Source organism: Mustelus asterias, chromosome 7 (genome assembly GCF_964213995.1).
Source record: "Mustelus asterias chromosome 7, sMusAst1.hap1.1, whole genome shotgun sequence".
NCBI lineage: Eukaryota > Metazoa > Chordata > Chondrichthyes > Carcharhiniformes > Triakidae > Mustelus > Mustelus asterias.
In genome coordinates this window covers 99,984,608-100,008,826 of record NC_135807.1, presented here as the reverse complement: position 1 = coordinate 100,008,826, position 24,219 = coordinate 99,984,608, and the positions used below count along the sequence as shown (strand labels likewise).

The following is a 24,219-nucleotide window of genomic DNA, read 5'->3' as shown; positions in this document are numbered from 1 at the left end:
CCACTACGGGGTTCGCCTATGCCGCAACAGTTTCACAGCAGACCCCATCTCCCTACACTCAACCCTGGAACAACTAGATAACAAAGACACCTATGTTAGACTCCTATTCATAGACTACAGCTCAGCCTTTAATACCATTATTCTGACGAGACACATCTCCAAACTTCGTGGCCTGGGGCTCGGCTCCTCCCTCTGCAACTGGATCCTAGACTTCTTAACTCACAGACAGGAGTCAGTAAGGATAGGCAACAACACCTGCTCCACAGTCGTCCTCAGCACTGGTGCTCCGCAAGGCTGTGTCCTCAACCCCTTACTATACTCCTTGTACACTCCTGACTATATGGCCACATTTGCCTCCAACTCGATTTTCAAGTTTGCTGATGAGACCACCGTTGTGGGTCGGATCTCAAACAATGATGAGACACAGTAAAGAGATTGAGAATCTGGTGAACTGATGCGACGACAATAATCTCTCCCTCAATGTCAACAAAATAAAATGAGATAGTCATCGATTTCAGGAAGCGTAGTGGAGGGCATGCCCCTGTCTACATCAATGGAACAAAGTAGCAATGGTCGAGAGCTTCAAGTTTTTAGGTGTCCAGATCACTAATAACTTGGCCTGGTCCCTCCATGCGGATGCTATAGTTAAGAAAGCCCACCAGCACCTCTGCTTTCTCAGGAGACTGGCATGTCCGCTACAACTCTCACCAACTTCTACAGATGCACCATAGAAAACATTCTTCCCAGTTGTATCACAGCTTGGTATGGCACCTGCTCTGTCCAACACTGCAAGAAACTACAAAGGGTCGTGAACGAAGCCCAATCCATCACTCAAACCAGCCGCCCATCCATTGACACTGTCTACACTTCCTGCTGCCTCAGAAAAGCAGCCAGCATAATCAAATATTCATGCACCCCAGACATACTCTCTTCAATCTTCTTCCGTCGGGAAAAGATACAATAGTCTAAGGACATGTACCAACTGACTCAAAAACAGGTTCTTCCCTGCTGCCATCAGACTTTTGAATGGACTTACCTCGCATTAAGTTGATCTTTCTCTACACTCTAGCTATGATTATAACACTACATTCTGCACTCCCTTCCTTCCCTATGTACGGTATGCTTTATCTGTATAGCGCACAAGAAACAATACTTCTCACTCTATACTAATAAATGTGACATTAATAAATCAAATCAAGTTGAAGGCAATTGGTTTAAATTTCCAGCTGGAGCATCTCAGGAATGCCACATTACTGTGGAAATAGAATATGCAGGTGGTGCCCGTATGTTTTGGGTTTATCTGTATGGTTTCACAGAAATTATTATGCAGCTTGGCAGCAGCTTTGAAATGGACAGTTTATTTCTGGAGCTGGAACAGCTTGGAAACAGGGATTGAATCTGCCAGAAGCTGTGAAATAGCTATAGACCAGGAACAGAGGGCTATTAGAAATCAGCAGTATTACTAAGTTGGAGTGACTATGCAAGAATGCAGTGTGACCCATCCATGAGCTGGGTTCACAATTGAGGGGTCCTTATGGTCCCAGCTGGATCCCGTATAGATAAGGAGTGCCCTGTTGAGATATTCAGGCTTAAAGAATAAGTGTTTACAAAGAACAAAAAATAAAGAAAATTGCAGAACAGGAACAGGCCCTTCGGCCCTCCAAGCCTGCACCAACCATGCTGCCCGACTGAACTAAAACCCCCTACCCTTCCGGGGACCATATCCCTCTATTCCCATCCGATTCAAGTATTTGTCAAGACGCCCCTTAAAAGTCACTAACGTATCTGCTTCCACTACCTCCCCCGGCAGCGAGTTCCAGGCACCCACCACCCCTGTGTAAAAAACTTGCCTCGAACATCTCCTTTAAACCTTGCCCCTCGCAACTTAAACCTGTGCCCCCTAGTAATTGACTCTTCCACCCTGGGAAAAAGCTTCTGACTATCCACTCTGTCCATGCCCCTCAATCTTGTAGACTGCTATCAGGTCGCCCCTCAACCTCTGTCGTTCTAGTGAGAACAAACCAAATTTTTCCAACCTCTCCTCATAGGTAATGCCCTCCCCTCCATACCTGGCAACATCCGGTAAATCTTTTCTGTACCCTCTCCAAAGCCTCCACATCCTTCTGGTAGTGTGGCGACCAGAACTGAACACTATATTCCAAGTGTGGCCTAACTAAGGTTCTATAAAGCTGCAACATGACTTGCCAATTTTTAAACTCAATGCCCTGGCCGATGAAGGCAAACATGCCATTTGCCTTCTTGACTACCTTTTCCACCTGCATTGCCACTTTCAGTGACCTGTGTACCTTACACCCAGATCCCTCTGCCTATCAATACTCTTAAGGGTTCTACCATTTACTGTATATTTCCTATCTGTATTAGACCTTCCAAAATGCATTACCTCAAATTTGTCCGGATTAAACTCCGTCTGCCATCTCTCCGCCCAAGTCTCCAACGGATCTATATCTTGCTGTATCCTCTGATGGTCCTCATCGCTATCCGCAAATCCACCAACCTTTGTGTCGTCCGCAAACTTACTAATCAAACCAGTTATATTTTCCTCCAAATCATTTATATATATATATTACAAACAGCAAAGGTCCCAGCACTGATCCCTGAGGAACACCACTTGTCACATTCAGAAACGCACCCTTCCACTGCTATCCTCTGCCTTCTATGACCGAGCCAGTTCTGTATCCACCTTGCCAGCTCACCTTTGATCCCATGCAACTTCACCTTCTGCACCACTCTGCATGAGGGACCTGTCAAAGGCCTTACTGAAGTCCTTGTAGACAACATCCACTGCCTTCCCCTCATCAATCATCTTCGTCACTTCCTCAGAAAACTCGATTACGTTAGTGAGGCACAACCTCCCCTTCACAAAACCATGTTGCCTCTCGCTAATACGTCCACTTATTTCCAAGTGGGAGTAAATCCTGTCTTGAAGAATCCTCTCCAATAATTTCCCTACCACTGATGTCAGGCTCACCGGCCTGTAATTACCTGGATTATTCTTGCCACCCTTCTTAAACAAAGGAACAACATTGGCTATTCTCCAGTCCTCTGGGACTTCCCCTGTAGTCATGATGTGGAGATGCCGACGTTGGACTGGGGTAAACACAGTAAGTAGTCTAACAACACCAGGTTAAAGTCCAACCTGTTGGACTTTAACCTGGTGTTGTTAGACTTCTTACTGTGACTTCCCCTGTAGCCAATGAGGATACAAAGATTTCTCTCAAGGACCCAGCAATTTCCTCGCTTGCTTCTTTCAGTATTCTGGGGTATATCGCATCAGGCCCTGAGGTCTTGTCTACCTTACTGTTTCTCAAGAACACCAATATCTCCTCCTCTTTGATCTCAACATGACTCAAACTATCTACACACCCTTTCCCAGACTCATCATCCATCAAGGCTTTCTCTTTGGTGAATACTGACGCAAAGTACTCATTTAATACCTTGCTCATTTCCTCTGGCTCCACGCATAGATTCCCTCCCCTGTCCTTGAGTGGGCCAACCCTCTCCCTGGCTACCCTCTTACGCTTTATATATAGAACATAGAACAGTTCAGCACAGAACAGGCCCTTCGGCCCACGATGTTGTGCCGAGCTTTATCTGAAACCAAGATCAAGCTATCCCACTCCCTATCATCCTGGTGTGCTCCATGTGCCTATCCAATAACCGCTTAAATGTTCCTAAAGTGTCTGACTCCACTATCACTGCAGGCAGTCCATTCCACACCCCAACCACTCTCTGCGTAAAGAACCTACCTCTGATATCCTTCCTGTATCTCCCACCACGAACCCTATAGTTATGCCCCCTTGTAATAGCTCCATCCACCCAAGGAAATAGTCTTTGAACGTTCACTATCTATCCCCTTCATCATTTTATAAACCTCTATTGAGTCTCCCCTCAGCCTCCTCCGCTCCAGAGAGAACAGCCCTAGCTCCCTCAACCTTTCCTCATAAGACCTACCCTCCAAACCAGGCAGCATCCTGGTAAATCTCCTCTGCACTCTTTCCAGCGCTTCCACATCCTTCTTGTAGTGAGGTGACCAGAACTGCACACAATATTCCAAATGTGGTCTCACCAAGGTCCTGTACAGTTGCAGCATAACCCCACGGCTCCTAAACTCCAACCCCCTGTTAATAAAAGCTAACACACTATAGGCCTTCTTCACAGCTCTATCCACTTGAGTGGCAACCTTTAGAGATCTGTGGATATGGACCTCAAGATCTCTCTGTTCCTCCACAGTCTTCAGAACCCTACCTTTGACCCTGTAATCCACATTTAAATTAGTCCTACCAAAATGAATCACCTCACATTTATCAGGGTTCAACTCCATTTGCCATTTTTCAGCCCAGCTTTGCATCCTATCTATGTCTCTTTGCAGCCTACAACAGCCCTCCACCTCATCCACTACTCCGCCAATCTTGGTGTCATCAGCGACACGTATATGTATAAAAAGCCTTGGGATTTTCCTTAATCTTGCTGTTGAGTGACTTTTCATGACTCCTTTTAGCCCTCCTCACTCCTTGCTTATGTTTTTTTCTACTTTCCTTGTATTCCACACTTGCTTCGTGTGCCCCCAGCCTCCTAACTTTGACAAATGCTTCCTTTTTCTCTTTGACTAGGCTCACAATATCTCTTGTTATCCAAGGTTGCCTAAACTTGCCATACTTATCCTTCATCCAAAGAACAATACAGCACAGGAACAGACCCTTCGGCCCTCCAAGCCCACTCCGCTCCCTGGTCCAAACTAGACCATTCTTTTGTATCCCTCCATTCATGTGGCTATCTAGATAAGTCTTAAACGTTCCCAGTGTGTCCACCTCCACCATCTTGCCCGGCAGCGCATTCCAGGCCCCCACCACCCTCTGTGTAAAATACGTCCTTCTGATATCCATGTTAAACCTCACCCCCCCCTCACCTTGAACCTATAACCCTTCGTGAACGTCACCACCAACCTGGGAAAAAGCTTCCCACCGTTCACCTTATCTATGCCTTTCATAATTTTATACACCTCTATTAGGTCACCCCTCATCCTCCGTCTTTCCAGTGAGAACAACCCCAGTTTACCCAATCTCCCCTCATAACTAAGCCCTTCCATACCAGGCAACATCCTGGTAAACCTCCTCTGCACTCTCTCTAAAGCCTCCACGTCCTTCTGGTAGTGTGGCGGCCAGAACTGGGCGCAGTATTCCAAATGCGGCCGAACCGACGTTCTATACAACTGCAACATCAGACCCCAACTTTTATACTCTATGCCCTGTCCTATAAAGGCAAGCATGCCATATGCTTTATTCACTACCTTCTCCACCTGTGACGTCACCTTCAAGGACCTTATAGGAATCTGCCGTTCCCGAATCCCTATCAACTTACACTTGAAAGCCTCCCACATGCTAGATGTGGATTTGCCCTCAAACATCTGCCCCCAATCTACATTCTTCAGTTCCTGCCTAATATTGTTGTAATTAGCCTTCTCCCAATTTAGCACCTTCACTTGGCTACATTTATCTTTATCCATCAGTACCTTAAAGCTTATTGAGTTGTGGTCACTGTTCCTGAACTGCTCCCCTACTGAAACGTCGGCCACCTGGCCAGGCTCATAAAGCATTACGTTAGTAATACTTCTTTGATTCTTGTACAGTAAAGATTTTGTGAAATCCTGTGGCATAATTCTTTCAGTTAATAACGGAGTGTTTGGATCTCTCTTTCAAAGTTACTGGTCTCCCTCAAGATCATAATATACTTGCCTTGGAGACAGTATAGGGAAGCTTCCCAAGACTGATTCAAGGGATGAGAGTTGATCTTGATGAAAGGCTACGCAAATTGGGACTATGTGCTCTGGAGTTTAGAACAATGAGAATTGATCTCATTAAAATATATAGGATTCTGAATGGGCTTGACAGAATAGATAGTTTGTTTCCCCTAGAACATGGGTACAGCCTCAGGATAAGGAGTGAATTATTTAGGACTGAAGTAAGAAGTTCCTTGTCACTCTGGATTGAGAATCTTTGGAATTCCCTACCCTAAAAGTTTGTGGATGCTCTTTCATGCCAAATATACAAGGCTAGCATTGATAAGATTTTTGATTTTTCAGGGAATCAAGGGATTCAGGTAATGGGCAAGAAAGTGAAGTTGAGGCAGAAGATCAGCCATGGTGGTTTGGAATAGCAAGGAAAACTGAAGGGGCCATATGATTTATTGTTGTTCCTATTTCTTTTGTTCTATGTTAAGATACCAGCATTCATCCTGTAACAATAAGGGAAGCAGCAACATGCAGTTGGAAAGTTTCAGATTTAAGCCACATTACAGGATTGAACCCATGATCTCAGCTAATACTTAACTTCAGTCCTGAGGGAGCGCTGCATAGCTAGAGGTACTGATGACACAATAAACTAACTCCACCTGCCTGTTTGGATGGTCATATACATTACTATAAAAAGAACAAAGTGTTTCCACAGTATCCTGGACAACAGGTTTGACTCAATTACCACCACCAATAGTAGACTACCTTATTCTTCAGTCAACTGGAATTTGTAGGACATTGCTGTGCTATAATTGGTTGGCACATTGGCCTGTGTAAAGGGCACTTCAATGGACAATTTGTTGATCGCAAAACATTTCATATGTTCTGATGCTATATAAATGAAACATTAGACATGTACAGTACCTATTTCTGTAGTAAATATCTGCACCTTTTGTTTATACACGAACACAGGGCTGGAAAATTCTCCATCTTGTACAAATTCAGTGAGACATGAATATCAGTACTAGTGCTGTGAATAAAAGACTGCAGAGTACCCAATATTCACCATATCATCATTCAAGGCGGTAGGAGGCTTAAAGTAGATAGTCCAACCAATAAGCTTAGAAGAGGAGCCAAAAAAATCTCAATTTAAATAAAACCAATTGTTCATACCAAACTGAACAGAATTGCAAAGAAACAGTGCAACTAATATTTTACAGCATACCAAGTAAAAATGTTAACTGATTCATAGACTTTGCCAGTGAAAATATAAATCAGAATAGTAATTGTGATCGAGGTCTGAAGAGTTTAACAGGCTGACCAGCAGTTAGGTCTAACTTAACACATTAGATGAAATGCAATGTTTCGTTAACTTTCTACTAGTGTGAATGAAACCTGGATCCTTCAAACAGTGCCTTGTTGAAGGCTGGAAGAGTTCGAAACAAGGATACTTGGATGGTTTGGTCCTCAATGTGGTTGGTTAAGTAAGATCTCTGATTTCATATTGTGAACATATCATTTGAGAATTGAAGGGCAAAAATGACTTGTTAATGTGAATAATGGAAAGGAAGGCAGCAACCAATATGGTTCAGGTATCAAGGAAAAATGCAGTGCAAAGGAGGATCACACAAATAAACTGACTTGGGATGAATATAATATTTAGTATCAAAGTTTAGTGGCTAGCGTGAGATTGAAGAGCACTCACAGGAAGAAAAAAAATGTACATCCAAGGTTTCCTTTCATCAACATTGTGAGGAGTGCATCTGCAAGTATCACCCTACTACTATAACAAGAGTATGCACTTGCAAAGCACCTCCAGCATAGTAAAAAGGCCAGAAGGGCTTCAAAAGAGCATTTGAAACAAAATTTGACATCGAATCACATAAGGCGATGGTGGGATATATGTCAAAAAGCTTGGTCACAGATAAGTTGCAAGAAACATCATATAGGAGGAAAGAGGTAGACAGGCAGAGCAATTTTGGGAGGGAATTGCAGAACTCAGTTTCTTGGCAGTTGATGGCACAGCTGCCATGGTGAAGTGATTTAAATTGGGATACTCAGAGGTCAGATATCTCCAGAGTGTTGTAGACCTCAAAGAGATGAGGCAGATAGGGTGGTGTAAGGCCACAGAGGCATTTGAAAACAAGGGTGAGAATTCTGAAATCGAGACTTTGCATCACTGGGAGCCAAGGTAAGTCTGAGCACAGGGGTGATGGGTGAGAAAGGCTTGGTGCAAATCTGGAAATGGAGAGCAAGGCTTCAAATGAGCTTCAATTTACGGAAAGTGGGAGATGGGAGCCCACGTGGAATAGGTTGCAATCACCAAGTCTAGATGTAACAAAGGCATGGATGGGAGTTTCACCAGCTGAGTTGGGGAAGGGGTGGAGTTGCACAATGTTATGGACGTGGAGGTAGGTGGTCTCACTGAAGGTGCGGATAGGCAGTCAGATGTTCATCTCTGAATCAGATATGACACTCAGGCAGTGAATAGTCTGGTTCAGCCTCAGATCGTTGTCAGGGAGAGAGATGGAGTAGGTAGTTAGGGAAGGAATTTGTGGCAGGGACTAAAGCCAATCAATTAGTCTTCACAACGGTTATTTGGAGGAAATTTCTGCTCACCAGTACTGGATGTCAGACAAGTAGTCTGACAATTTAGAGACTGCTGAGAGGAGAGAGTTGGAGCTGAATGTTGTCATGTGGAAACTGGTATCTTCAAATGATGTCATTGATGGGGAGAATGTAATGAGAAATAGGAGGCATCAAGGAATAGATTCTTAGGGGACTCCAGAGTTAACAGTGCTGGAGGGGGAAAATAAATCATTGCACGTTTTTCATTCTCTGGCTAAAGACTGTTTAGGTAAGAAACGAAACAGCCGAGTGCAGTCCCATTGAGCTGGACGATCGAGGAGAAGCACTGGAGGAGGATGGCGTAGTCAACAGCATCAAAAGCCAGAACAAACCAGTCAAGAGGGATGAAGATGGATGGTCTATGCTGATCCCAGTTATTAAGGATGTGATTTTTGACTCTGATAAGGGCTGAATTCATACCATAGAACCATAGAAAATTACAGCTCAGAAACAGGCCTTTTGGCCCTTCTGGTCTGTGCCGAACAATTTTTTGCCTAGTCCCACTGACCTGCACTTGGACCATATCCCTCCACACCCCTCTCATCCATGAACCCGTCCAAGTTTTTCTTAAATGTTAAAAGCATTTACCACTTTATCCGGCAGCTCATTCCACACTCCCACCACTCTCTGCGCGAAGAAGCCCCCCCTAATATTCCCTTTAAACTTTTCTCCTTTCACCCTTAACCCATGCCCTCTGGTTTTTTTCTCCCCTAGCCTCAGCGGAAAAAGCCTGCTTGCATTCACTCTATCTATACCCATCAAAATCTTATACACCTCTATCAAATCTCCCCTCAATCTTCTACGCTCCAGGGAATAAAGTCCCAACCTATTGAATCTCTCTCTAACTCAGCTTCTAAAGTCCCGGCAACATCCTTGTGAACCTTCTCTGCACTCTTTCAACCTTATTTACATCCTTCCTGTAACTAGGTGACCAAAACTGTACACAATACAGTACTAGAATTGGAGGGACTCAAACATGGAAGTTCCAGGAAATTTGGGCACGAACTTGGGAAGGGGAGTCAAGATGGAGGGGAAAGTTCACAGCCTAAAATTGTTGAACTCATTTGTTAGTCCAGAAGGCTGTAATGTGTCCACTTGGAAGATGAGGTGCTGTTGTTCCAGTTTGTATTGTGCTTCACTGGAGCATTGTAGCTGGCCAAGGACGGAATTGTAGGCATGAGAACAAGATGTTGATTTGAATGGCAAGCGAGCAGAGGGTTGGGGTCATGCTTGCAGACAGAGCGAAGATGTTGCGCAAAGCAGTCATGCAGTTAGTCTCCCCAATGCAGAGGAGACCGCATTGGGAACAGCAAATACAGTAGACCAAATTGAAGGAGCTGCAAGTGAAACGCTGCTTAACCTGAAAGGAGTGTTTAGGCGTTGGACAATGAAGAGGGAGGAGGTAAAGGGACACCTTCAGCAATTGTTTGGGAGGAAATGGGGGTAATGGAGGAGTGGACCAGGGTGTTCTAGAGACAGTAGTCCTTCTATATAACACCGATTTCAGCAACAGCCCCATTGGCATGTTCTGCACATTACTGATAATATGGTACTAAAAAGACTAATAAATCGGGGTAGACTAATTTAGAAATGAATATAGTATAGAAAAAGCACAAAGTGCCAGTAGTTAGAAAGGTACTGTTTTGCATAGAAACACATATAACCATTGTTAGAGAATTTAAACATGTGTTTATATATTCTGTATTAAAATGTACATCTTGGCCAATTACAGACTGCTCCAAGACATAATGGGATAAAAGTTGAGAAAGATGAACCACATTCTTTTAAGAACAAAATAGCCACAGAGCACAGTTTTTATCAGTATAGAAAGCAGACCATAGAGTGAATAGAATAATTCAACTTCTTCCGATAAGTGATTGCTCAGCAGACAGTGGGAAAGAAACCTTTAAACTCTTATGACCCACATAATTGAGGTTGCTAAGAGACAGTGGGCGGGAGCTTTCGGATTCTACAGACCAATGAATTCTCATGCCAGAGAGTAGGATGTTATTGGCCAAGGTAAATGATTCATATCAAAATGATTTTAGTCATCCTAGCTGGATGAGCCAAAGAAGTGGGCAGATGATTTTTGGAAAATAATAGTTGTACTGCTGATAACAATGCAATTTAGAATGACTTGGGCTGCCTCAAGTAATTTCTTCCACACGTGCAGACCAGTCCTGGGCAAAATCAAGTACCTCTTTAACCAGAATTTACTGTCTCCGTGAGTTCTTTATTAATTACAGCTCAACAAATACAAAGAGAAATCTCCCGAATAAAAGCCAGCATAATACTTGGGTCTCTGAAAAGCTCCTATAAATACGGTAACAGTAAAACCATACTTGGGGAAAAGATTCAATACTTGAAACCCAGATAAACTGCACAAGATTTTTTCCATTCTGTGGAAGAAATAGAAGACTTTCTCGTGCCTGGGAGCATCATATTACTCAATATAATTATTTCATTCAAGAGGTGTAATCGGATTCTATTGTGTCAGTAATCTCATCAGATAGAAATGTGATGTTAGTGTACCTTTAAGAGGTTTTCTTAATCATGGTCACAGCCTTGGGTGATGTCATTGCTGGAAGGAGGAAAAAAACCGTGGGCAGGTCAGGTGACCGAAGTTTTTCAGCTTTCAGTCTCGTTTTGGCTGTAGTGTTAGAGGCAGTCTTAGAAGCAAGTTGTAAAATAAGTCTCTTTCTCTCTGTTTTGCTTTGAAAATTTTACCAATTATTCTGGGCAAAGTTCCACTGGAGAATCCTTCTAAACTGACTCAGCACAGGAAACTTCAAAGATATCAGCAAAGGAAATCTGTGCAAAAGCCACATCCCCTTTAGATGGTCTAATTTTGGTAAGCAAGGTGGTTAAATGTCCAAAAGCTTCCTTGAAAAGCCAAGGACAGAAGGTGGGGGGTGGGGCAAGAAGTGGCTAGGCTGCAGGAGGTGGGTGGAGTGCGGGGAGGGGCAGGAGTTGGCTGTGGTGCAGTGAGTGGCAGCAGGAGAGAGCTGACTGCTATGGGGGCAGGAGACATCTGGGGTTGTGGGAGGGGAACACGGAAAGAGGCAGCTATGACATGGGGTTGGGTGTTAGCCAGGCAGGATGCTGAGGTCAGATTGGGGGTGGGTCAGGAGAGGATTTGGTGAATGAGGTCAGGTGGGGCTGGGTGGAGGCAGAAGAGGCACAACATTTTCAATTTACATATTGTAAATTCTGCACTTCAGAAACAGTCAGATTAAATGGATGTCAAAACAATGATATTGGAAGCACAAGTCCAAAGATGTGCGGGTTAGGTTGATTGGCCAAGCTAAAATTGCCCTTAGTGTCCTGGGATGTGTAGGTTAGAGGGATTAGTGGGTAAATATGTAGGGATATGGGGGTAGGGCCTGGGTGGGATTGTGGTCGGTGCAGACCCGATGGGCCGAATGGCCTCTTTCTGTGCTGTAGGGTTTCTAAGATATTTTTCTAAGACTTAGATTAGGATTTCTCTGTCAAACATCTCCTGGCTAACTATCCAACTAAGTGGGAAATGGCCCACTGAAGTTCAAACTTCCCAAACATCCCACCATTTGGAGACCAGTAGGATTTGGCTCACCGTTTGCTATTTCTTTGATGAATGCATTTGGCTAGGGAAGTTCTTAGATGCATAAATAAGACCTGGAGTGTTATGTAATGGGGAAAAAATTATTTCAAAATATGCACCACCATCTCATAGACCTATTTAGAGCTCAGCAACTGGGGTTTATTTTCAGTTCCTTTAATCTGGCTTATTTTGTAAAACTTTGAGAAGGATTGCGCTTTCCAGTGGCTCCATAGGTTTCTACAGACAACCTATCAATAACAACATTTTCAATTTACATATTGTAAATTCTGCACTTCAGAAACATAGTCAGATTAAATGGATGTCAAAACAATGATATTGGAAGCGCAAGTTCAGCCAGATGGATTGGTTTCAAAGGAAAGAGGTGGAAAAGTTCATAGAGAACATTCTACAACATTCTAAACCTGGACAGGCTTCAGGCATGGCTAAGAATGCTGAGGTAAAAGGAGGCGATATGCAGAAAAAATAAGAGGGAGTGTGTTCAGGAGGATAGGGGTTGTGAGCTGGAGGAAATTAGATAGAGAGGGAGGGGCTGTGAAAGGATTTAAACATAAGAATGAGAAGTTTAAACTTGATGTTTTGGGAGGCCAGAGAGTCAATTTAGACATGCAAGTTGGGTGTGGTATAGAAAAGGGGCTGCAGGCTTTTGGATCGCCATACGTTTATGGAAGGTGGGGAATGAGAGGTTAGTCAGGAGACCATTGGAATTGTTCAGTCAAGATAACAAATGAATAAATGAGGGCTTCTGCAACAGATGGGCTGAGGAAACAATGGTTATCATGGTTGAAGTAGGTAGTCTTTTGTGATGGAGAGCATTAAGGGATCTGAAGATCAGCTTGGGACATTGAAATTGTGAACAATCTGATTGAGTCTCGGACAGTGACTAGGGAATGGAATGAAATTAGTGGGGAGGGAAATAAATGGCTTCAAGTTCAGCTCAGGGTTAAATAGGAAACAAGGGGATATAATTTGATTCAGCTTGAGGGAATGGCCAAGAATAGAGTTGGTGAGCTCATTTCATTTATTGGAAGTTAGGGTGAAGCAGACAGGGGGAAGGAATTAAAGAGGCAGTTGATAGTGAAGAATAGAAACAGATAATCTCTCTCTCCAGGATGTTCGAGGACCAGTATATAGATAAGAGTGAGGCTTAATAGTGCTCGATGTGATTCAATCCGTTCTCGAGATTGATGGCTAACCAGTTCTATAACACATACACTTTACTTAACAAGGCAAAGGAATTTGACAGATTTGGGACAGAATCAAGATTTTCTTGGGACAAAAGCTTTAAAAGTGGACTTAGTTGAGCAGATTAATGGCTGAAGAATATATCATAATAAAGCGACTGACTACTTGGGATTCATAAAGTGCAGTTGTCAGTTATTTGGGAAGATATTTTCCCCCCAGAGATGTTTCCATTTAAACACTAGTGAACAGAAAGCTGACAATGGCTGTTTTCTTACAGTTTAGTGTCAAGAACTAGTTCAAAAAAATATGGGAGGGGGAATCAGAGGATGAAGTCACAAGATTTAAGGTGGTATTCTGATTTTCCTCCATGAAGAACCTCCACTAAACATGCTATATGGAGTAAAGCAAACTAAGAAATATACAATTTTGTCATTTTGTTTATGATAGAGACCAAGCACTTTAATCAGCCACAATTAAAATGAAACCTGAAGCCATTACATAATTAGTCTAGTCTCAAAACCCATTGATTTACTTTTTCAATTAGACCTGAAAATCGAATTAAACTTTTCCTGTTTTCTTTATGGTAACGACTATTCCAGCTTTTTCCTCGCTGCTTTATTTTTCACAGTTCAATCACAATTTGTAATTTAAGGGCTACACAATGGATTGATTCACTTTTCCTTTTAATTTGTTCCTTTAATTTTCATTGTGTATTGACACAGCTCTCCTTCACAAACTGAAAGTGATCAATTTATGTTTTGAATTATATATTACTTGAAAGCTGTTATTTAGTAATTCAGGATGCCATCCAGTGGAAAATCTTGTCATTACATATTGTACCAACAATCGTGTTTGCCTTTCCAGCAACAATAGGCAGTCATTGCCATTGGAAAATGAAGCATTACTAGTTGGGCTAAACATTAATTGTTTAATTTGGTAAAATTTTTACCCAAAGTAGAATAAAGGTTACTTCAACTAAACTTAGCAATTGGCTTTAGAAGAGGTAGATTGTGTCTGAATATCCACAAACAATTTTAAAGAGACAAGGGCCAATTAAGACAAAGGAACACCATGTGACACCAAGATTCTAAAATTCTTTTGATAAACTGCTGAACAAGAGACTATTCTACCAATTCAGGTCAGATTTATCCCAAGTGACATGTGGATGTTGATTAGGTACTGTTTAAAGAGAAGGGAAGAGAGTCGGTCATGTTGACGCTAATTTTCAAATCCTCTATGGCCACAGGAGAGGTGCTAGAGGACTGGAGAACATCTAATGTGGTACCATTATTCAAGGCGGGAAGTATGGAAAAAAAAACAGGTAATTACAAGGCAGTGAGCCTAACATCACTGGTAGGGAAATTACTGGAAAAGAATTCTGAGGGACAGGATTAATCTCCGCTTGGAGAGGCAAGGATTAATAGAGGATAGTCAGTTTGACAGGGGAGATCATGTTGAAGAAATGTGACTGAACTTTGAGGTAACTAGTTGTGTAGATGAGGGTAGTGCAGTTGATGTAGTCTACATGGACTTCAGTAAGGTTTTAGACAAGATCCTGCACGAGAGACTGATCAAGAAGGTAAGAGTCCATGAGATCCAGGGCAATTTGGCAAATTGGATCCAAAATTAGCTTAGTGGCAGGAGGTGATGGCCAAAAGTTGTTTTTGTGACTGTATGCCTGTGTCCAGTGGTGTACTGGAGGGATCAGTGCTGAGTCCCTTGCTGTTTGTAGTGTACATCAATGATCTAGATGTGAAAGTAGGAGGTAGTGACGAGGAAAGCCTTAAATTATAGGATGATATAGACGGGCTGGTCAGATGGGAAGAACAGTGGCAAATGGAATTTAACCCCAAAATATGAGAGGTGGCGCATCATGGAAGAACTAACACAGCAAGGGAATACACAATGAACAGTAGGATGCTAGGAAGTACTGAGGACCAGAGGGATCTTGGGGTGCATGTCCAAAGATCCCTGAAGGCAGCAAGACAGGTGGATAAGGTGATTAAGGCAGCATCTGGGATACTTGCCTTTATTAGACGAGGCACAGAATATAAGAGCAGGGAGGTAATGATGGAGTTGTATCAAACGCTTGTTAGGCAACAACTGGAGTACTGTGTGCAGTTCTGGTCACTGCATAGGATGTAATTGTACTAGAAAGGGTGCAGAGGAGATTTATCATGATGTTGCCTGGAGTGGAGCATTTCAGTTATGAAGGGAGGCTGGTCAGGCTAGGGTTGTTTTCCTTAGAGCAGAGAAGGTGGAGGGGAGGGACCTGATTAAAGTGTACAAAATTATATAGGATAGATGGCAAGAAACTTTTCCTCTTTGTAGAGGGATCAATAACCAGGGAGCATAGATTTAAAGATAAAGGGCAGGAGATTTAAGGAAAAACATTTTCATCCAAAGGGTGGTGGGAATCTGGAACTCTGCCTTCTGGGCATCCATGTAAATAACATGTAAAGATATTCCCCAGTTAAATACTTTAGCAACCACTTCAAAAATTTCAGTCAGGCGTGACCTACCCTTTATAAATGCCCTCCCTGATCATCTGAAAATTTTCAAGCTGTTTAGTCACTCCATCCTTAATCATAGACTCTAGTAATCTCCTGACAACAGATGTTAGGCTAACTGATCTAAAATTCCCTGGTTTTCTTCTCTTATCTTTCTTAAATTGTGGAGTGATATGCATGATTTTTAATCTAAATAAATGGTTCCTGAATCAAGAGAACTTTGGAAGATTATACTTGGGGCATCTGCAATGTTCTTAACTTGCTTACTTTAAAATCCTGGGATGGAAACCATCTGGTCTTGGGGGATCTGAGACTCTTAAATGCCATTTTTTTCCCCTTATGTTAATTTTCATGAATAACTGTCTTTGATTTAATATTAGTTTCACTGGTATTTCCAGCATGCTGTCCTTGTCCTATAGAATAGAACCACGGAATTCTTAGTGAAGGAGGCAATTCGGCCCACTGAGTCTGCACCAACTCTCTGAAAGAGCATCTTACCCAGGCCACCGTGCCACCCATCTTCTACTCTAAATACTAATGAAAATTAATTATTTGACAGGTCTATTTCTTAAGTATCATTAACAATATCAGCAGCAGTTTTCAAGGGGCCCACATTGCTCCTGACCACCTTTTTCCCAATGTAATTACAAAAACACACCGATTTTGATATGCCTTGCAGGTTTATTTTCATACTTCCTTTTTGTAGTTCTTATTGGCCCTTTTGACACACTTTGCTGTTCTATGTATTGTCGGGAATCAGCAGAATCTGTGCTTTCCTTTCATTTTTGAGTGCCTCTTCGAGTTTTATGTCGTCTCTTACCTCTAAAAGCATCCATGGGTTTTTTGCAAATGGAACCCTTATCTTTGAGGGGTATAAATTGGTTCTGTGTATTAAATTATTTTTTTGAACACCTTTCCATTGATTCTCTGTTATCCTTCATTAAAACGATATTGACTTTGTTACTTGTTTGCCCAATACCCTCATTTCTACAATCTAACCCTGCATAGGTCATAGAATCATAGAGGTTTACAGCATGGAAACAGGCTCTTCGGCCCAATTTGTCCATACTGTCCAGCTTTTACCACTCGGCAGCCTTTACACAAGTCACGCTATAGTCTTGTATCTTTTCCTAATTTTTAATTCTATCCATAAAACCTCCATTGCCCGTTTGCCTCTTGTTATATCCTCTTACCAGTGAAGTACTTTCATGCTCAATTACTAAGACTACTGTCTCCTACATAATTTTCCCAATCGTTCCTTTAGAAGTTATGACCCAATATATTTAGTTCCTGTCCTGACTGTCTTCCAGCAAAGTCTCAGCAATGCCTATCATGCCAGACCCTGAAGTTGAATTTGTGCTGTGCAATTAATTCAATTTGCTCCTTATTCTCAGTACGTCTGTATGAAGAACAGGGTATAGAATCAGGGTACAGTTACAGCACACAGGGTGATCAGTCAGCCAGTCATGTCTGTACCACTTCCCTGCATCCTTAGTCCCGCATATGAAAATTATATTGTACTTTAACTAATGAAAAGTCAACCTCCTGAAACCTTAATTCTGTTTCTTTTTCCACAGATGCTGCTGGGCCAGCTGAATATTTCCAGAATTTTCATTTTTTATTGTACTTTAACTGTTTGCAATAAAATACCTGAAATGCCTCGAGGACCTGATTTGGTTCATCAGGGGCCTCAGTGGCAGGATGCTTTTAGCGTATTATCCATCATTCCAAAATCTTTTTCTTCTCTGTCATGCACAGTAACTACCCATTATGCGTATGATCTTTCTTGTATAATTGTTTTATATTTTTCCACACTTACTTCAGTCACTGTTACCTTACAACACCAGGGACCTGGGTTCGATTCTGGCCTTGGGCAACTTGTCTGTGTTGAGTTTGCATGTTCTCCCCCGTGTCTGCGTGGGTTTCCTCTGGGTGCTCCAATTTTCTCCCACAGTCCAAAAATGTACAGATTAGGTAGCTTGGCCCTTTAGTGTCCCAAGATGTGAAGGTTAGGAGGATTAAATGCGTGGGGTTACGGGGACGGGGTGTAAGGGATGGCCTGGGTGGGAGAGTCGGTGCAGACTCGATGGGCCAGATGGCCTCTTTCTGCACTGCAGGGGTTTTATGGTGCTAATTGCTAATCCTGAACCAATCTAATTGATCAGTTAAAGACATACACAAACAAATTCTGATGGCAGAAAACCAACAGCCTAGCCAATTATTTTAATATATTCAGTTTTATGAATAATGATTTTCTACATAAAATTTATTATATGGGCCATGCACAAATGTTTAGGTAATTATTGAAAGGCCAATTCCCAACTTATCCATTCTTGAAATCAACTAAGTGTGAGATAAACCAATTTCAGATGTAACATGAAATTTGATATATTAAGTATGAAAAAAATGGAAATCACAAATTAGTAGAATATCAAAAAAATTACTTCTAGAACACAGGAATAAACATATTTCAAAACTTATCCTATATATGATAAATGATTCAACTGCAATAGTTAGCCACTCACCAGTGCCTCTAACCTAGGACAGTGAATGGACAACTGAATCAACGTGTTGTCTGTAATCTGTGGAAGGAGAGAGATATTAGTTATTAGGACTACCAAAAGGGGAAAAATGACCAGCCTCTTAACAAATCATTTACAAATAAATTAATTGCTCCTCTATACAACATAACATATTGGAACAGTATAGATTTATATTTTAGGCATGTAAACACATCACAGCAGTATCCGTTATCATTTTAATTCAAGCAAGTGGTACATTTAGAGGCAAAACCTAGGAAGATGCACCTTCTTTTAAGTTGCAATCCTCAATATTTTGTGAAGGAATTGAGAGCCTAATTTGAACAGATTATTGTGTTCCAAAATTTGATGATCTCTGATGCATGCATTGCAAAGATGAAACGTAAACAAAATCACTTAAAGTGCAGCTAGGTATCACTCAAACACTATTTTGAACTGTAAAATGGACAAAACTTTGGAAAAGCCCAATTGTTTCTGAAACTGTAAATTATATGCAGTAGATCAATTCAGTCCCTCAAGCCTGGTGTGCCATTCATTAGTTGATGACTGATCTGTATTTCAAGTCCCTATCACTTAATAACCTTAATAAAAAAATCTTTTCATTTCAGCATTTTAAGACTTCTATTTGGTCTAGCATGTGCAACCTCCTTCTAGAGCGTTCCAGATTTCTACTAGTGTGTGTGAAGAACTGTTTCCTGATTTCTCTCCTGAATGGTCCAGTGCTAATTGGCCCACTTGTTTTGGAATCCCCAGAGTAAATAGTTTATCTGCATTTCCCTTATCGTTATCATTTTAAACACTTCAGTTAGGTTACACTTCTTCTATAGTCAAGGAAATAGAAGCCAAGTTTTTGCAACATTTCCTCATAATTTAAATCTTTAAGCCCTGCATCACTTTAACAAACTTGTACTGTACCCACCTGGGTTCAATACATTCTTGTTCAGGTGTGATTCATAGAACTCAATACAATTATACAGGTGTTAATCCATCTATAAGCCAATGTCAGGGTTTTTTGGCACAACTGTCGCGACAGCGCTTCAATGCATTGCCTAATAGGCGCTCAGACTCAAGGTTAAACAGACAACTGAATGATTAATGGCTTCATTATATCCCTCACACCAAACAAGAAACTTTTGCAAAGGTGTGCAGGCATCAGCAGTTGCCTCAGTAACTTGACAGGGCAAGAGTTGACAGCATTTCACACTGCCGGGCACCACTGGTGATGCCCGGCCTTGACTCAGGAACCGACCCTCCATTTATAATGTTGTTCCTAGGGGGAAATTAGTTGCAACTTGTGACATGGTTTTCAGGAACCAATTATGTTATATGTCTGAGGGCTGCCAGTACTATTTGAATAAGAGCAGAGGAATTCTCCTGTTGTCCTGGGCAATGCTAATCCCTCAAAGTACGAAATACAAAACAGGTTATAGTCACTTGTGTCAATATTGCGTGCAAGCTTTATCATGTATAAACTGGTTGCTGTTTTTCTTCACTAAAGCACTGTTGTGAAGCATTTTGGGACACGGAAATCACAAAAGATGCAATTTATTTTCTATAGTAAAGTCCTGCTGCCATTCACAAGTGTTACATTGACGCAAAACCTCACAAACAGTGCAATCGCAAATGATGAGCATACTTTTCAATGGGAGTCAATTAGATAGGTTCCAGCAATGAGAAAACAGCATTGGTTTGTGCAGTTACTTCCCAGCAAATTATGGTACAGTACCTGTGTATGAGAGAGGGGGCCGTGGTAGCCAAGACACGTACAGGTATTAAAAATTTTTTAATGAGGCAATCGTTATTTAAAAACAATTAAAAATCACCTCAAAACTGGCAGACAGAAATCGGTGAACATTTCAAAATTGAATAGAGCACTTATTGCAGCTCCAGACCAAGAGAGTTGTACACTTCCAGATTAATCGCTCCATGCAGACTGCAGTTCAGTTGCAACCATTCCCAGGCACCGGTTCTCACGTCTGTCGGAAAGGTGCTTAAAAAAGAGAATTAAATGCCCATAGCCAAGACTAACGGATGGAATCTGCTTCCAGAGACTTTGGCTTGATCTATCCGTTGAATGTGTTGAGATCTCTGCTCCATCATAGCTGCTGTCATCTCAGGGAAAGAGGAGGGGGAAGAAGATCTTTGGGTCCTCACTGTCCACGGGGATAGTGCCAGAGGACTGGAGAGTGGCAAATGTTGTTCCTCTGTTCAAGAAAGGAAATAGGAATGACCCTGGTAATTATAGGCCGGTTAGTCTTACTTCGGTGGTCAGTAAGTTAATGGAAAAGGTCTTGAGGGATAGGATTTATGACCATTTGGAAAGATGCAGCTTAATCCGGGATAGTCAACACGGATTCGTGAAGGGTAAGTCTTGCCTTACAAATTTGATTGAATTCTTTGAGGAGGTAACTAAGTGTGTAGATGAAGGTAGAGCAGTTGATGTCGTATACATGGATTTTAGTAAGGCGTTTGATAAGGTTCCCCATGGTCAGTTCATGACGAAAGTAGGGAGGTGTGGGATAGAGGGACATTTGGCCAATTGGATAAGTAACTGGCTATCTCATAGAAGACAGAGGGTGGTGGTGGATGGAAAATTTTCAGACTGGAGACCAGTTACCAGCGGTGTACCACAGGGATTAGTGCTGGGTCCTCTGCTATTTGTGATTTTTATCAATGACTTGGAGGAGGGGGCTGAAGGGTGCGTCAGTAAATTTGCTGATGACACCAAGATTGGTGGGGTAGTGGATGAGGTGGAGGGTTGTTGTAGGCTGCAAAGAGACATTGATAGGATGCAGAGCTGGGCCGAAAAATGGCAGATGAAGTTTAACCCTGATAAGTGCGAGGTGATTCATTTTGGTAGGACAAATTTGAATGCGGATTACAGGCTCAACTGAGGAATGTGGAGGAACAGAGAGATCTTGGGGTTCATATCCACAGATCTCTGAAGGTTGCCACTCAAGTGGATAGAGCCGTGAAGAAGGCCTATAGCGTGTTAGCGTTTATTGACAGGGGGTTTGAGTTTAAGAGCTGTGGGTTTATGCTGCAACTGTACAGGACCTTGGTGAGACCACATTTGGAATATTGTGTGCAGTTCTGGTCACCTCACTATACGGATGTGGAAGCATTGGAGAGAGTGCAGAGGAGATTTACCAGGATGCTGCCTGGTTTGGAGGGTAGGTCTTATGAGGAAAGGTTGAGGGAGCTAGGGCTTTTCTCTTTAGAGCGGAGGAGGGTGAGAGGTGACTTAATAGAGCTTTATAAGTTGATGAGGGGGATAAATAGAGTGGACGTTCAGAGACTATTTCCTCGGGTGGATGTAGCTGTTACTAGGGGGCATAACTATAAGGTTCATCGAGGGAGATATAGGAGGGATGCCCGAGGTAGGTTCTTTACTCAGAGAGTGGTTGGGGTGTGGAATGGACTGCCTGCTATGATAGTGGAGTTGGACACTTTAGGAACTTTCATGCGGTTATTGGATAGGCACATGGAGCACACCAGAATGATAGGGAGTGGGATAGCTTGATCTTGGTTTCAGACAAAGCTTGGCACAACATCGAGGGCCGAAGGGCCTGTACTGTGCTGTACTGTTCTATGTTAAAACATGGACAACTGAATGATTGTTCATGATGGGAGATGCGGTGTACAAAGGTTTCAGTGCAAGTAGGCAAATATGCGAACAAGGAAGTCGTGAATGGCATACGACTTTACTGTACTATACAAGGATAAAGACATTTAGTCAAATGAATAGTAACAAATTAGTATTTATGCAGAAAGGCATTTTCATCCACATGGTGCATGCACATAAAGCAACTTGTTCCAGGCATAAACTTATATTTATCTCATGCCTTTAATGCAATAAAAGCATCCTAAAAGGTGCTTCACAGAGACATTCCAAAACCAAATGTGACATCAAGCATAAGGGCAGATGACCAAAGCTTGGTCAAAGAATTAAGGTTTAAGGGAGCGTCTTAAAGGAGAGAACAGAGGTAGAAACACATTGAGATTTAGGGAGCAAATTCCAGAGCTTTAGGGTCCAGGTTGCTAAAGGTACAGCCACTAATGTGGTGCAATTAAAATCAGGGGTTCTGAAGGGGCCAGATTTAGAGTACAGACAGGTTGGATGTCTGTAGGACTTTGCAGAGATAGGGAGAAACCAGACATGGGGGGGATCTGAATAAAGTATGAGAATTTTAAATTTGAGGCACACTTAATTGGGAGCCAATGTAGGTCAGTAAGCACAGGGGTGATGGGTGAACAGCATTTGGTGCGAGTCAGGACATGGGCAGCAGTGCTTTTGATTACCCCAACTTTACTGAGGGTAGAATGTGGTAGGTTGAAAAGGAGCTCGTTAGAATGATCAAGTCTGAGGATAATGAAAGCATGCATGAGGATTTCAGATCTGAGGCAGGATAGTGTTACAGAGGGGGATAAAAAAAAGTAATTCAAGTCAAATGTGACACCAAGGTTGTGAACAGACTGGTTGAGCCTCAGTCAGTTACCAGGAAGAGCGAAGTAAATCTGTGGTGAGGCAGGAGTCGTCTATGGCTTCAGTCTTCCCAATATTTAATTGGAGTAAATTTCTGCTAATGCAGTATAGCATGTCAGATAAGCAATCTGATAATTTAGAGAAAGGGGGAAGATCAAGAGAGACTGTAATGAATTAGAGGTGGAGCTGGATGTCAGTGTACACATGGAAATTGAGGTGTTTTCGGATGATGTTGCCAAGGGGCAGCACATAGATGAGAAAAAGTGACCCAAGGATAGATCCTCAGAGCTTACCTATAGATAATTGTGTTGGTGTAGAAACAAAAGCCATATTAGTGATACTCTAGCTGTGATTAGTTAATAATAGAACCAGGCAAATGCTGTTCCACCCATGATGACAATGGACAGGTGTTCAAGCAGGATGGTCTGATCAATTGTGTCAAAGACTGCAAACAGGTTGAGAGGGTCAAGGAGCGTTGGAATTCTGCCACAGTCAGACATGATGCCATTTTTAGATACTCTGATGAGCAAAAACTTAACTGGAGGGATTCAATCACAGAGTTCTGGGAAATTTAGTGTCTTGGTTCTAGCTTAAATCAATGTCCTAATTCAGGCAGAGACAAAAAGAAATAAGTTGCCAACTGATTACTACTTTCCTGTGACGTCACACTTCATTCTTTTTTTGAACAAGGACACTGCCTCCCTTCAGGGCTCTCTTTATGCTTTCAGTCTTGCTCAGTTCCTGCTCCTCCTTAGTGTTGGAGGCGAGGGGGAGAAACAGAGGAAAAGGCTCAAGAAGACTGTTCAGTTTTACCTGTTCCACAGGGAGTCTATTGCTTTCCCTGGAGTATTTATTTATCGTGAGTGCTCTGTACCAGGAAGTGCAGAAAAGTTCACCCGAACACAATTGAGCAGTACTCCACAAACCTTCCAAAACCTATACTCTTTAATTTGTCTGGGGGAGACAACAATGGCTTGTAACAGCTCTCCCGATGTTTGCCTGCCACTTACAACAGAAATTTCAGGTCTGTGACTGCTTTTACCCCAGTTAGGTTATAATATAACTATTTTACTCAAAGGAGATTTGTCACCAGTTTGTCATTGTGCCTTGAATATTATAGATTGCTAAATCTCCTACTAAATGAGGTGTCCCCATTTTATCCACAATTGAGCACATATCTCTTTTTCTTTTCCTGTCTTGTCATTTTTCAGCTTTTACAGATTGGTATCTCTGGATCCCCAACTGTACCATCACCCACATTCGTGCCATATTACACCAATATTTTCATATTGCTAGTTGATGCCTTGGGTTAAGTGTCAGGACTGAAATTTAAATTAAGCTGCAACTGGAGAGAGGATAAAGATACGGAACTAAAGATTTCCTAAATGCAGTTTCATTTTGAGATGTACTTCTTGACTACATGCTGTCATTGTTAACTTGGTAGTATTTGGTGTCCTCCTGTGTGGGCACCCCCAGCTTTACATTCATTTATCTTCCTCTCTCAGTAAAAGTGTTGATTACAA

General features: G+C 42.1%; 1 protein-coding gene across 2 annotated transcripts in view; it reads right to left on the bottom strand.

Annotated features, from left to right (window-relative positions):
• fbxl2 (F-box and leucine-rich repeat protein 2) overlaps positions 1 to 24,219 on the bottom strand; it is a 200,023-nt gene that overhangs the window by 29,336 nt on the left and 146,468 nt on the right. For both annotated transcript variants that reach the window (XM_078216569.1, XM_078216568.1), the window contains one exon: positions 18,196 to 18,252. In XM_078216569.1, the coding sequence (XP_078072695.1) occupies positions 18,196 to 18,252 (57 nt within the window). The remainder of the gene's footprint in view (positions 1 to 18,195; positions 18,253 to 24,219) is intronic.